The 15898-nt window shown below is 37.4% G+C and overlaps 3 protein-coding genes across 3 annotated transcripts; 1 reads left to right on the top strand and 2 right to left on the bottom strand.

The window, feature by feature from the left end:
• The first annotated feature begins 578 nt into the window (after positions 1 to 578).
• Positions 579 to 4824, top strand: LCR (Galactose oxidase/kelch repeat superfamily protein). Its single transcript, XM_059592354.2, has 2 exons — positions 579 to 874; positions 3323 to 4824. Exons 1-2 carry the CDS (start codon positions 702 to 704, stop codon positions 4566 to 4568), a joined length of 1419 nt encoding a protein of 472 aa, XP_059448337.1. The 5' UTR covers positions 579 to 701; the 3' UTR covers positions 4569 to 4824.
• An 802-nt stretch (positions 4825 to 5626) lies between these two features.
• Positions 5627 to 7310, bottom strand: LOC148586649 (Ribosome associated membrane protein RAMP4). The gene is made up of 3 exons (XM_088515863.1): positions 7173 to 7310; positions 6061 to 6217; positions 5627 to 5837 (listed from the first exon to the last, which is right to left on the bottom strand). The coding sequence occupies exons 1-3, from the start codon at positions 7173 to 7175 to the stop codon at positions 5791 to 5793; spliced, it is 207 nt and encodes a 68-aa protein (XP_088371989.1). The 5' UTR covers positions 7176 to 7310; the 3' UTR covers positions 5627 to 5790.
• A 3404-nt stretch (positions 7311 to 10714) lies between these two features.
• LOC132178886 (uncharacterized) lies at positions 10715 to 14998 on the bottom strand. The gene is made up of 2 exons (XM_059591462.1): positions 14835 to 14998; positions 10715 to 14209 (listed from the first exon to the last, which is right to left on the bottom strand). The coding sequence occupies exon 2, from the start codon at positions 14061 to 14063 to the stop codon at positions 11613 to 11615; it is 2451 nt and encodes an 816-aa protein (XP_059447445.1). The 5' UTR covers positions 14064 to 14209; positions 14835 to 14998; the 3' UTR covers positions 10715 to 11612.
• Between the last annotated feature and the right edge of the window lie 900 nt (positions 14999 to 15898).

Below are 15898 nucleotides of genomic sequence, written 5' to 3' on the forward strand. Positions count from 1 at the left end.
AAAAGAGAAAAGTTGATGAATTCAATCATGAGTATTTCTATGTATTATATTTTTATTTTATAAATATTTTACAATGTTGATGTGCATTTTATTTTAAAATAAATATGGACCAAAGAATTGGTTTAGACTATACCTCTATTAAAGTATTGATTTATAATTAAATTTACTTTTTTCTATCAGCTCAAATTTTTGAGATAAGTGATAGTTTAACATAATATTAGAGTTAGTAATGGGTTCAAATCCTAACTCTATAATTTATCAAATTTCTATTAAATATTTCAATATTAAACCTTACTTATTAAAAAAAAAAGTTTGAATTTACAAGTGAGGACTCTTCAATTATACATCCAATTTCAGTAACCGGGTGAGGGATTCATTCAAATATAAGGTTTGAGCACCCGCAACAAAAAACCGGTAATTAGAATGAAAAACAAGGGCAGTTGGATAAACTAAAGAAGAAAGAAATTGCAGTGACTATGATGGGATTTTTAGCACCCAAAGGACAAAAATTGTTGCGTGCGGGTCTGTATAATACAACTTATCGACTGGGCCTTCCGACGTGGAAAAAGAAGAGTGGGTGACCCCCAGAGAGAGAAGAGGGAGGAGCTTGGCTTGGCGTTCGTTTCTTTTTTAGTTTTGGTTTCTCTCAGCGAGTGTGTGCGAGGGAGAGAGAGAGAGAATCGGGGTGGCCTGTCTGGGGCATGGAAGGGCTGGCCATGCTGAGGCAGCTCATCGGTCAGCTTCAGGAGCTCCTGGAAGTTTACGGCTCTCACCCTCCTCTTCTTCCTTATCCTCCCGATCCTCCTCCTCATTTGCTTCAACCTCTGCAACATCCACTGCCTCTTTCCGACCTCCACTCTCAACAACCCCAAAGGTCCGCCCCCTCTCTCTCTCTCTCTTTAGATCTTTGTTGGGTTTTTGGAAATCTGTACTGTGGACAGACGATATATCTATATATGTATGCTGTTTTCTCTAATGTTCTTGAAACGGATTTGTGTCTTCTTTTTGTTCCGCTTAGGTATTCTGGTTACCTTAATTTCTGTGGTTTGTTCTCGTTGTTTATTAGGTGTTTTTGTTTTGCTTTCTTGGTGAGTTGGGTGAATTGGGTTGTTTTGCCCTGGTTTTTTTTTTTTTTTTTTTTTTGTGCTTTTTTGTTTTTTTTTTTTTTTTCTTGTAATGTGACCTTTTCATTTCGGTTGGAGAACTTGGGGTCAAATTGTTCATGTCATAGGAACGATAAAATTGGCGAATAATTTCTCTTTGTGCTCTTGTGTTGTAGCTGGTTATGCGGGGACTTCCTTAATAACTGTTACTTGAAATGTGCTTTGAATTCCTATATCTGGTCGTTGCTAATTTCGTTTAAAACCCGCTTTCCTGTATCAAATTGATGATAGAGACAATTTTAGCTGTGCCCAGTCACCATTTCTTTCTTCCTATTCAGAAGATTATTGTTCTAGAATTGATATCATTCAAGAAATAGAAGTAACAAAGCTGAACAAAGATATCTGAGAGACTGAGACTACCTTAAATTGTTTAATTTGGTTGGGTTTACGGCTTTATGATATTCAATACGTTGCATTATAGTGAATGATGAATTTATAAGTCTAAGTTTGCCTGCTTCGTGCCTGTTCTTTGTAAAAGTGCCTCTTGCAGCAGAGATATTTATACCTGAGGCAGGTGATAGTTCTCCAACATGGAGACTAGCACACCTATGGAGCCAATTAGTCATCAACACATTAGGGATATGGCAAACTATCTTTACTAACAGTATTACAAAACATCTCGTTACAGATATCTATTATTAATTTTTTATTTTGTAATGTGCAGCATGAAAAATATTAAGCTTGAACAAGTTGCGGTGGTAGTTTCAGACCATAATTACTTTTAACGTCATGAAGTCTTGTAGCCTCTTGGCGCTGTAATTATGATTTGAAATTGTTTCAATGCAAACCTTACTAGTAACCAACTGCTGCATCCTTCGTCTTGCTGGAGTATGAATTACGTGATTAAATTTGTTTCAGCTACAGTTTGAGGCTCCTTTATTATTAAATACTCGAAATTAAAATTATAGTGAGTTTGCTACTATACTCTGATACTGGGCTGGGAAAACGAAGGGGAGAGTGGTTGCTTGGTTTGAAATAATTGGAGAGAGAGGAAAATGTTTTGTGAATCCCATCCCAATTTAACATTGAATCATGCTCTATATCCTTCCAAAGGGAAAAGGAATCCCACCATCCTTCTTCCCTCTCTTTCCGCCCAATCAAAGGAAACATCCTGTTCTCTGTGCCTGAAGTATGTAAGACAGTTTGCATGTAAAAGGCTCAAGTTGGTGTATTCATTCCACCATTTGAATCCCAGACACCTTCCTAGTGACAGGAGAATGTTATTACGTGACCTGCAGCATAGTTTTTATACAGTACAATGAATAATTGTGGATGCTCTACTTATCAAAAAGTGTTTCTTAAGTTACCTTTTTTCTTTTGTTCTTTTGTGCTTGCTGGGGATTTTCCTTTGCAAACGTTTTGACATCAATTTTTCTCTAAGTTTCATATTTGGATGTAACTTTTCCTCCCATTTCATTTTTTACATATATTTTTGGCTTGGGTGTTGTTCTACCCTTTCATTTCCCATGGTGATCTCCCTTCCAAGCAGGTTGATATTTGTTCTCTCTCCAACCTAATTATGTTCCAGTTTTGGTTTTAATTACATGTTGTAATCAATGCGGTCATTCCTGAGCTACTAAATGTAGTGTTCGCTAAACTACTTATTTTACATTTTATACAAATAACAGTTTTGCAGTGGGTATATATTCCATTGTGGCCTTGTTCTCCTTCCTCTTGAGTAATGATATCTATATTTTTTATAGTTTTTTTTTTTTTTTTGATTAGTGAGTAATGATATCTATATTGATAAGGAAAACTGAAGAATCATAACTTGGGTGTAGTGGTTTGGTTTTTAATTTCAGTTTCCTTGAGGTATAAGCTTTGAAAATTCAGTGCCTTAGATCTGGCCTTCTGCTTCTCTTACCTTTCCTTATTCTTTGGATTATGAAGACGTTAAACTCTTCAATTCTTGTTTGACTTTTGAGTTTTAGTTTTCACATGCATCTCCCTGGAAGGTTTTTGCAAATGTTTCTTAAACAAATAGCAGTCTTTTATGTATTTTGACATGTTTAAACCGAATGGCCTTTAACTTTTTATGTATTTTCCAGCGTTCATATCTAAACTATTCATTGGCCTTTACAAGTCTATATTTTTTCATACAAATTTTCTCTGAAGTCATTTTGGGCATATATTGATAACTTTGATTACCTTTCATACAGGTGGTGCTTTCTCAATGTCGATGATGGTTCTACAGATGATTACTACAGTCTTATAATGGCGGCTGGAAAATCCGGAAGTTTCAAGATGTTGGAACCTTACAAGCCTCCTGCTGCTAAGAAATCTCGGAAGGAGCGGACCCGGGGTAAATCATCTGGGACTACCAATACATCTGAGGTTATGGAACAGCAAATTTGGAAAGATTTTCCAGAAGACCTTTTTGAAGCTGTTATCGCGAGACTTCCCATTGCTACATTTTTCCGCTTTCGCTCAGTTTGCCGGAAATGGAATTCCTTGCTGAACTCCCAAAGTTTCTCTCAGCATTGTGCCCAAGTCCCACAAGGCAATCCCTGGTTTTACACCATTACCCATGAAAACGTGAATTCTGGAGCTATGTATGACCCTTCCTTGAAGAAATGGCACCACCCCACCATTTCTTCTCTGCCCAGTAAAATGATCGTTTTGCCAGTGGCTTCAGCTGGGGGCCTCATCTGTTTTCTCGATATTGGTCATAGGAACTTCTACATCTGCAACCCTCTGACTCAATCTTTTAAAGAGTTGCCAGCTAGGTCGGTTAAGGTCTGGTCTCGAGTTGCAGTGGGGATGACGCTGAATGGGAATTCCACCTGTGGGGGCTACAAGATCCTGTGGGTGGGGTGTGATGGGGAGTTTGAAGTTTATGACTCGGTGAAGAACTCTTGGATCCGTCCAGGAAACATGCCCTCAGGTATTAAGCTGCCACTGTCCTTGAACTTTCGGTCCCAGGCTGTTGCCATTGATGGCACACTCTACTTCATGCGTTCAGATCCTGAAGGGATTGTTTCCTATGATATGGTTACCGGGATTTGGAAGCAGTACGTAGTCCCCACCCCACTACATCTGACCGACCAAACACTCGCAGAGTGTGGGGGCCGGATCATGCTTGTGGGGTTGCTGTCAAAGAATGCGGCCACGTGCGTTTGCATATGGGAGCTGCAGAAGATGACGCTCTTGTGGAAGGAGGTTGACAGAATGCCAAACATATGGTGCTTGGAGTTTTATGGAAAGCACGTTAGGATGACTTGCTTGGGTAACAAAGGCTTGCTCATGCTGTCCTTGAGATCAAAACAAATGAACAGATTGGTTACTTATAATGTATCGAGCAGGGAATGGCTAAAGGTTCCTGGTTGTGTGGTGCCAAGGGGAAGGAAGCGGCAGTGGATTGCGTGCGGCACTGCATTTCACCCATGCCTGACTGCTATCGCTTGATTCAGCTTTTCTCTATTTCTGGCAGCATCAGCATGTCAACCGTCAGGGATGGGATTTTCCATTTCCCTACTGATTGAATGCATGGTTGGCTGCAAGCTTGTGCTGCAAATTTCTTAGCCAAATTTTCATTGTTGTTTAAGTTATGCAAATGATACTATGGGTTCCATGATGATCAGCTTCTCCTTTTTCATGTACAAACTTAGACAAATAACTTTGGTTTCAGAAAACAAAGTTCAGAATGCCTATTTCTAAGTCAGCTGGATATGAGTGCTGTACCCTCTGTTTAGTTTGATAAAGTCTTCGTCTGTTTTTGGTGGAAATTGTCTTGTGGAGAAAACTGAGAACTAAACTTTGTTTGGCTGCTGAGGCTGACTCGGGAAAAGAAAATAATACATTAGAGGTTTCGGTATTATATGTTACTCTATATGAGTCTTTGGCTTAGTTTAGGTGAATTTTTCCAATTTTGAACTGAAGATAAATAGGATTAAAAACCCTCCGACTTTCCTCAGCTCTCTCTGAAGCTTGGTGAAAGATAAAGCTTTGTATTTCAGGGCGCGGGACAGAGGCATTCTCTTTCGAAAGCTTGCAGCATTAATCAGAATTCACTCTCTTGCTGATATTTACTGGCACCCAAATTAAATATTAGGCTTCTTTACTTATCTAAACCTCATTACTACAATTATACGAAACCCTGATTCCGTAATGCAGCCAATCTGAGAGCTCAGAGCACTGGAATCATCTTATTAATACATCCTCCCAACTCTCCCTCAATACCATGTATCCTGGCATTCAGCTGACTTATCGTTGACACCGTTCAAAAGTTATCGATTTATTTCCGGAAGGTTTTATAACTTTTGCTCTTTAGGGGTGAAAAGCCTTTTTAAAGAAACAAAAGCTTGAATCTCTCTCTCTCTCTCAAACCTCAAATGCGTCTTCTCATCCCAATCCACCGCGTGCTATCAGCCTAAACCCATACAATGCGCAGGTCACTAGTGGACTTTTTCCATGCATATAATTTGTAAGAAACAATATCTAATCGCATAAGATAATTTATCACAAGCGGCAAAGGATGGCGTCTCTTTTATTAAAAGTTAATTGAATTCTTCACAACACGAACGATTACTAGTAGATGTATCATCAGTTTCCTAAGACAGCTAACAAAAAGAGTCCAAAGACATAAATAGGAGCCCATCTGCTGCCATCTCTCAAAGTCCTGGTACGTTTAGGCCATGCCACCGCTTGTTGCTGTTCTGATTATCTGAAACAGAGCTGTTGCAACCACGAAATAGATGTTCATCAGCAAACTTTGAAAGACATAAAAATAGGAGTCTAAGGCAATGATCTAATCATTTAAGCAAGTGTATATTATCAATAATTAACAATCACAGCATTGCACAGTTCAGTTATCAAACTTTCCAAAGCACAACCTTGGATGACAACAAAACAGAGATAATATGTTGATAAAGGGGTCACCAAGGAAGGAGAGTCTTACATGAACCAATGACAACAAAAACGAAGAACCCGAGCAGAACAGGACCAACAGGATAGTCCTTGCCCTTTTTCGTGGTTGTTTCGGGCACAGCTCCTCTCTTCGTAATGTTCTTCTCAAACTTCTCCACCTTCCTACCTGCAAGACGCCTTGATGTAGTCTGCATATACGACGAACAAAACAAATTTTATTCAACAATATCTAGCCGTAAAAAAGAAGGGTTTCAAATTTCACAATTTCCCCTTAAATAGCAGTCCAATGGTTGTCCTTATTCAGCTAAGCAAAGCTTCAAACACATAAAATCATAGTCCATAGATATAGTAAGACGGTGCGACAAACTACATTAATATCCACATGCCAATTACCATCTTATGCTGGTATTTAGATCAGAATAATGCCTACAAGATCCATAGAAACAAGCACTATAAACTGCCACAGGTATGTGCAACACATATCACTATATCAGGATTCTCTAGATTTTCTAGAGCAACTCTAAGGTGAAATTCTTGAAATCTGAACCATATTACAAATTAAATGGTTCAAATATTACCATCTCAGCATATAATTTAGTGAGATACAACGAATTAGGGAAAATCTGAACTACTTAATTAAAAAACGAGAATTTCATTCTTGAGTAACCCTAGAAAATCTAGAGGATCCTAATCCGTGCTATACAACACAATTCATCTGCATTTATTTAAATGATGAAATATAATCCTCAGGGAGTTGAATAGAATGTGAAAAATCAAAGAAATGAGGAATGGTACAAAGTTATGATTATGATGCCCACTTATCATATCTCTAGGTTTTTAATTATAGTAGATCTCGCCAAATCAATCACTAAATTACGACAATCAACATCCCGCAGAACAAAATTACATATCAGATCCTTCATTAGTCACAACCGCTCAAGCTGAATTCCGCTGGATCACATCGATTTCGCAATCAAATCATCAGGTACAATAACAGATCGAGAAAAATTACGATGCTAACAGCGTAATCATAAAAAAAACGACAAATATAAAAGAAACCGAAACTAAACAACCATTCAACCGGAAACCGAGGATCAAAAAACGAACAAAATTACAAATTACTAGACAAGAGAGCAAAAGTACCATGATTACTGGGAGATCCGGGGAGCACGACAACGTCGAAGAATTACAGGCGATCCGTTCGCTTCTCCTTTCCTTTCCTTCCGGCTCTCTCTGTCTCTCTCTCTCGCAATCTGTTTGAAGACCCCTTTCTTCAATATTTTTCGCTTTTATATTTATAGCTGGAGATAAATGTTGCTAGGCTCCCCGGGCGTCTCGTCGCAACCTTCGTTGTGATTGGGTGCACCACGTAGGCTAGCATACGCGTCGCAATCCAATTAGATAGATGGAGGACGGGTTTGAGTCGGAAACAGTCATCTAGTTAACCACTTCTCCTTTTTTTTTTTTTTTTTTATTAAGAAAGTTAACCACCCCTTCTGTTATGTTAAAAAAAAAAAAAAATTACTTTTTTTTTTTTTTTTTATCAAATTACACCTTAATAATTAAAAAATAATAATTTGTGTCAATATTTTATTTATATCATCTTACAAATCAATCATTAAATTTATAGATTTATGTGGATTCCACATAAGTTAAGTTAATGATTGACCTCACAAATCTAATTATTAATCTATTGAATTTGTACAAAAATATGAGTAATTACTGTTAGAGTCTTCCTAGAATGTTATAAGTCTTCTTAGAGTCTTCTTAGAATCATCCCAAATGTGATGTATCTTTTAAAATTACTGTTGAATTTGAGATGTGATTTATTGACTTTTGATCTATTGGTGGTTTTAAAAGCCACATCACATTTGGGATGACTCTAGGAAGACTTATAGCATTACTCCTCAATATATATATATATATATATATATATATATATATAGAGAGAGAGAGAGAGAGAGTAATGTTATAAGTCTTTGTAGAGTCTTCCTAGAGTCATCACAAATGTGATGTGGCTTTTAAAATCACCGTTAAATTTGTATGTGATTTATTGACTTTTGATCTATTGGTGATTTTAAAAACCATATCACATTTGAAATAACTCTAGTAGGACTCTAAGAATACTTACAGCATTACTCATATATATACGAAAATTATTGACATCAATTATTTATCGGGATTAAAATGCATCAGTATCAAATCAAATGTAGGCTAATAGTCATACCACAACTAATCAGATTTTAACACATGTAAGTATATTTGAGTTATTGCCACCTTTCCGCATCATTTAAAAAACTTTGCATTAAAAAAAAAATAAATAAATAAAATAAAATAAAAAGTGGTTAGGGTGATTTGCTACTCTCTTTGCTATTAGAGTTGATTAGGCTACCTTATTTGGCTTCTAGGAATTGTTCGACCACTCTCAATTTGGCCTTTGAGATGGCCGAACTATCTCTATTAACTTTTAAGTATGGTTGGATTATTTCCTTTAAAGATTAAAAGTAGTTTAGCCACCCCAAAATGCCCAATAAAAATTGAATGAACAACCCCATACCCTAAAGGAGGTCCCTTGACCACTCCCCCAAAGCTTAATTTTGGAATTGTCCAGTCACCCAACCTCCTCTCTCTCTTTATCTTCTTTTCATTTTTGGTGATGAATTGAGGGACTAATTAATCATGATTTAATAAGAAGTCAAACAACATGGATCTCAATAGCATCTTTTCCTAATATATATTAATACTTTACTTATATCATCAAGACTAAAATGTTAACAAATACTTATTCTACTAAAAAAAAAGAAAACAACAAAGACTTATTCTACAAAAGATTAGATATAGTCAAATATGGTTCACTAATCAGCTATTGAAAAAGTCATATGTCACATGTAGAGGAACGAGTTATTGTTATTATTATTTTTTGAAAAGAGGAACGAGTCTAAATTAGTGAATGACAGTTGTTATCTAACACATTTATCATATTCAAAGACTATAAAATATATGTCTGAGTATTTTGAAGGAGAAGAAGTGCCAACAAATTAATGCACAGATAGTAGAGAATTTGGCATCACCGACATACTTTCCAAGTTTTTATTATCCGTTCACGCGTATTGTTGTTGAGAGTGGCCGGCACAATACAGATCAAAATGGCTGGCACAAATTTGATGAACTGCCACCGTGCAATTTTATTTTCTTTCTCTGCCAACAAAAAACGACTTTAATCTGGCAACTGTTTATGGAATTTTCTTTTACGACTGAGAATTGGTCTCTTCTCTTTTATTTTATTTTTTTATTTTTGAAAGAGGTCTCTTCTCTTTTAGAGCGACAATGAAAACGTAATTACCAATTTCATTAAATGTGTCCAATACAAAATTAATAAATTATGGTTAAAAGGTTTGACCAATTTAATTGATTATGATTGACTTATATAGTCTATATACCAATACTTTGACATGACACAACACCCAAACGTGAACTGCCACCCTTACATCCCCACACCTAGGGCTGGGTATCGGTCATATCGGTTCCGTTAATGGGCTTATCGGTCGGTTAACCGATAAGCTATCGGTTAACCAAATTCTAACTGATTACCGACCGATAAGAAATATTAACCGAAAATTATCGGTTATATCGGTAATCGGTTAACCGGTCGGTTAAATCGGTTTGGGCTTTTGTGGGCTTAACTGGTTGCTAATTGGGTAAAAAATTAATTGTTTTGGAGACCCAAATACGTTTTGTTGGGCTAAAGCCTAAAATAGCTTATTAAAAATTAGTTATTTTTGGCTAAAATAGCTTATTGAAGTTTTTTTTTTTTAAAAAAAAAAAAAATAATAAAAAAATAAATATAAAAATTAAAAATTAAAAATTTAAAAACTTATTGGTCACATCGGTTTTTCGATAAAAAATTATTAACCGACCGATAAGCTTATTGGTATAAAATTTTTAACCGATTACCGACCGATAACTATCGGTTATGGTTACTATCGGTTCGGCTAAATTCGATAATTAGTCGGTAATCGGTAACCGGTTAATCTGCCCACGCCTACCCACACCGCCTAAATTCCCCAGAACCTCACTCTCTCCATTTCTTTTCCGCCAGCAAGCTTGAGCCTGCACACGCGAGCATTATGTCCATTTAAGGTGGTGAATCATGTGGCAAACAGGACACCAGCACCCAAATTCAGTCAAAGAAACCCACAGTAACATTCTGCATCTACTTTATCCAAGAGTTGTTGCAACGCACGATGTTTCGACGAAGGTGTAGTACTGCCTATAAGAAATACATTTGGTAACGGCAAGATATCCAATTGGCTCAAGCCATTTTTGAAAATTTTCTTTCTTTTTAAAAGATTGATTTCTCAGTGTCACAATATGTCGGACGCCCATATACATTAATAAAAAAAAACAAATGACATAGAGAAAGTTAAATTAGACGCAGTCATGCAGATGATTACTAGAACACAACTCCCATAAAAAACCATAAGTAACGTGTCCTTCCTTCGAACCACGGTTTAAAGGTACGCCTCTTGACAATATGCGGTGCCAAGGAAAAGAAGTACTTTCATTAGCATTACATTGCAAAGTCGTTCTCCAATAAAGTCCAACTTCCAACAGGCATACAGCAGTAAATAAACTAGCAGAAGTAGCCAAAGCAATGAAAGGAGGGGGAGGGAAAAGAAAAACAATGACAGAAATAAAATTTATGTATTTTCAACATGATATTGTCACACAAACAGAAAGAATGAAAGCCAGAACTAAATGATTAACATCCAAAATCTCATACCGTGATGGCAGCTTTCAACTCAAAATTTATGCTATCGTTTGATCTCTAAACAGAACAGTAGAACTCTACAGAAAAGTATGAAGGGCCATGAAATTTAACAGTCCAAAAAAAAAAAAAAAAAACAGAGCGAGTAGAAATAAAAGAGATCAAGTGGAAGCTCATTGTCAGGCTCATTATTGACGAACTTTAGCTGATAAATAGATCTTCGTCGAGGAACAAATTAGTTATTGGGAGGAGTTGTATTCAGCTTCCAGACCGTTGAAAGAAGCTCCATTTGGTATATCACTAGAGGTAGCAACTTCGAGCTGCTTGAACTCCCAAGTACCATGTAAGTTCACCTACTAATCACCTCCAAGTTGCACAGATAATTGAGAGTTTAGGATTATTAGGAGGGGATTCCCCACATAATTTCAAGTGAAATTGCGAAGTCCCATTAGCTCAGCCGTGACCCTCTTAACATATATGCAGCAAATCTCACTCTCTCATCGTTGCACTCAAGAAATACAAATACCTTCTCCATTTTTAACATCCAGGCCTCCACCTCTATCAGATCACGCACACCATGAAATCTTGGAGGCTTTTAAATATTTGATTTCCTTGAGTTCACCAGATGAGCAGGAAGTGAGATGTGCCATATATAGATTGAGGGTCAGGCAGAGCTTTGATGGAGTCCCCTGGACTTGAACCAGAGACCTTCAGTGCGTTGTTCAGACAAAGATGCTCGTAATGATGAATCAGTTTGTCCCAATTTTATACCAAGTCAATAAATTATATCAACATCGGATGAAAAATATCAAAATTCAACTAACCCCCTTTTCTTCGGCATGCTCGATTCCCTCGTCTTTCTTCTTTTCTTCCGTATCCTGCACAATTTCTACTTCCTGGATACTTTTGGAATCCCCCTCCTCTTCTTCCCGAACTTTATCAAGATTTTCTGTCATCTCTTTGCCATTGGCCTTTTCAACATTATCCACTACATTGTCTGTCTTAAGTATAACCTCATCCTCTACAATCTCTTGTTCCTTAACATCAGTTATTATCTGAAGAAGTTCCAGTGGAGTAGCTGCTGGGTCCAGCTCCCGGCAACCCTTTGGGGCATTAGGACCTTCTTGACCAGTTAGCAAGTGCGATGGGACATGATGGGAGAACCGAAACAACTCATCCCTTGGAATCATCCTAATTTCTCTGGGGTCCAAATGCCGGTGAAACACTGTCTGGAAACCAGCCACTTTAACTAGGGGAGTAACAGTTACACCTAGTTCTTCCTTATAGTCTTCCAGCACTTCCACCATGTCATACTTGTGAATTACTTCATCGGATGTCAACTCATTCCAGTCAGGGGACCAATTTCTATAAAGAGCCCAAACATCCCCCTTTCTGGGATAAATACAAATGGCTCCACGTGTGCCTTTTGTCCACCTAACTTTGTGAGAAAAAGAATTAAGGGAGTTATTAATTTCATGTCTGCCTATTCTAAAATCCCCACAAGTTTTCGAGAAACCAGAACCAACCCAGTTTAGGGGCCCCAATTCACTGTTAGTTTTTGAGTTAAGCCAACTTATTCGAATCTTGAACGGATTCAAAGAAATCACGTTATGAATCATGGCATAATATCGAGGCATCCCATCATCATCATCGTATGCAGACCATACCTGATTGTCTCCAAAAGATCTTTCAGTTCGATCCTTGTCAAAATCATGAAAATCAGGATCCGGGACATTAATCGACAATGTTTCCAAGGTTTCTGCATCTGTATTGGCACCAGAAGTGCCAGGAAAGGACCTGATGGCATAGGATCCAATCTTCTTATCCACTGACATGCCAGACTTGTTCTGACCAGGCATGTCACTGTTTTCCAAAGATTGTTCTCCTTTTTCATTTGATTTCTTATTCCCGATTTCCTCTTCTTTGACTGCATGGTTATCAACACTAACTGACTTCCACTCATTCAGTTTCTTTTGAATTTCCATCCTAGCCTTCTGCATCATTAGATTCCGGATTTCATGCTGGGAAACATCCCTCACGCTGCTGGGCTTAGTGATTCCAGCTACCTTAAATATTTCAGAATTAGCTGGTTTAGATCCAGATGTGTCAGCTATTCCAGATCCTCCAGTTCCTAAACCCATTTGATTTGCAACATCCCTTCCATAGCTGCTTGTACCAACATCATCCATGCCTTTTCTTCTCTTTGCAGAACCAGAGTGCCCACTGGATGAAGCACCACCCATCTTCTTAGAGAAATGCTTCCTCCTCAAGGCCTCCTCCCTTTTTGTGGCTGCTTGTGCCTCCTCACGTTCTCTCTTCACTTTCTCATATGCCTGCTGAACCATGCTTGCAGCTTGAGCAGCAGTTGAAGCACCAGCTGTTCGGGAGAATGGACCCCATTCAAAGTTGGTCTGGTTATGTGAATCAGGACTACTGAACCCCCCTACTCCAACATTTGATGACGTCACATTGTTTCTTCCTGAATTAACTGTGTTTTTGCTAGCTGCTTGATGATTTGAGCTTCGCTGCTGCTGGGAACTATTCCATTGGGTGGATGATTTAGAACTATTAGAACGAGGTGGAGCTGTTTCTATTGCGAAAAATGGCTCATGGCAATTGGGACATAGGAGATTATGATTAAGGTAAACTCTCAAATACTCATATTGCATCTTGCATCGATGGCACACAGTCCAAAAGGTATTGGCTCTCGACTTATGAGATGCAGCAGAAGTCGAAGAGTGACCTGCCCGGCTGGTATTCTTGTGAGCTCTCACATTCGAAGTTGTACTTTTGGTAAAATTGTAAAAACCATTCCCCCCTGGTGGTGCTGAGGAACCCCCAGTTGGAGTAGAAAGTTTCTGGAATGCTTTTGCGTTCCTCCTCTGGTCATATGCTGCTCTCTTAGCCTTATCAGACAACAAACTCCATGCCTCAGAAACATGCTTAAACGCCCCATCAGCTCCTATAGACTTGTTCTTATCAGGATGAAGCATGAGAGCCAACTTCCTATACTGCTTCCTCACTGACTCATCATCGGCTAGTGGATCCACACCAAGTATCCCATACCAATCTGCTTCTCCATTTATTTTGTTATCCACAGAAATATACACATCAAGCGTTGCTAATATTTGGGGAACACCCTCAAGCCCCGGAAACAAATTTTGGGCCTTCAAAGCAAATTTCTTTGCCCCCAAAATGTCCTTCGCCTTAAACTTCTTCTCAGCAATCTCTTTCGCCCTAGCAGCCTCATCTTTATTGCATTCCATCTCCTTTGCCTATATCCTCCACTCCCTTCTTTGTCTCTTATTACAACAAGGCTGCCACTTATTAAAAAAATTCCGCCAGCCAGCTATTCAACGAATTCTGGGTTTTCTCATACTTCCCAAATGGATCTGCCTAATGAGTAAAACCCCTATTTGACAAAAGTGAACTGAAGTAAGAAAGCCACCATATAAAAAGCATGAAAACAGGCAAACAGTAATGAGCACACCATTATGTATCAAATCAAATTACAATAAAAAATAAAAAATAAACCATTATGTATCGAATCAAATTACAACAACAAACAAAAACTAATTAAATTGAAAGAATAAAACTAACAAGTCCCAGTCAAATTTGGGAAGGGAGGAAGACCTTTTTCCAGATTATCATTTCCACCATGCAACCGCGATATAAGCAACAAAAGCTCATGCTTGGAAGATATCTGAACTCGCAAAAGCTCAATTGCAATAACAACTTATTTCTTTGTACTATTTTTCTTTCCTGAACCTCAACATGACTACTGAGCCATTAATTACTTCCAACAAATATGCATCACACAGGGACAGAAACAAAGATTAAGAAGCACGCAATCATAATTAAAATCAAAGACTATAATATCATTATTGGATCTACGTGATTTAAACTCTAGCCAAGGTTAAACAATCAAACTCAATAATCAAAACCCTAATTTTAATACTCAGAAATGAAACCCTAGAATCAGTGATCAGGCTATCGATACAGTTAACTTTCAATTTCAGAGAGGCGAGTTAGGTTACCTAATAATAGAAGCTGTATTGGTTGAAGAATTTGAATCACAGAGCCACCATGGACAAACCTCCATCACCAGCTTTTTCTCTTTTTGCCCCCTCTTTTCTCACCCAAATCCAAAAAATCCCCAAAACTGGACCTTTTGTCAAAACTTCTCAAAAATATATGGACAGGCTTCCCAAATAACAAATCACAAAGTAAAACGATAGCATGGGCTTTCTATGTGTACAATGTGTGTTTTTTTTTTTTTTTTAATCTAAACCGAGCCTCTATTTTCTGATTGGTTGGAACCTAACTATGGTTAGATTTTAACTCTTGAAATGGGTTTTCAACTTTAGGATACATGCCAATTTTGTGTATAGATTTTTTTTTTTTTTTTTTAACAAGTTTATTGGGAAATTTCCCACAAGATATGGTTACATTCTTATTTTGCTTGTGTTAGAATATTATTATAATAATAATAACTTAATACCATATCTCGAATTTATCATAGTTTGAACTCAATCTGTCTTATTAGTACAATAATAAATATCACTAAATTAAAAGACTATTGTATATTAATATCTAAGATATGATATCGACTTGAGTTAAGTTAGTTAACTATAGTGGACAAGGATATCTTGAAATTGGGCTATCTTAATTTCATTAAAATTCGAGCACCATAAGATAGAGCTTGTAGGGCTTACTTGTCTCGAACCAGTAAGTTCTGCACTCTAAGATGTCCGAGATAAATAAGCCTCGCATCCCCTCTTAGGCAATTCAAATTTTAGTAAAATTTGAAAAACTTAATTTAAATGAAATTCAGATGGCTTAATTTCAAGAGATTCCAATTCAACCAAAGTTCAATGGGGAATGCTCATCATAGAGTAGAAATACCATCAATATTTGAGTGTATGATTAAGAGAATAGTGTAGGACTTACCAAAAAAAACAAAAAAAAGAAGAAGAGAGAATAGTGTTGGACCAAAATAAAACTAATAAAATTATAGCAAACCTTGAACCACAAAACAATGAAGCAATGGGCAAAAAGTATGGGTGTCAACCTAGTCCGGTTTCATGATTTTTGGCCAAAA

This window comes from Corylus avellana, chromosome 4 (genome assembly GCF_965113065.1).
Source record: "Corylus avellana chromosome 4, dhCorAvel1.hap1.2, whole genome shotgun sequence".
NCBI classification, from domain to species: Eukaryota; Viridiplantae; Streptophyta; class Magnoliopsida; order Fagales; family Betulaceae; genus Corylus; species Corylus avellana.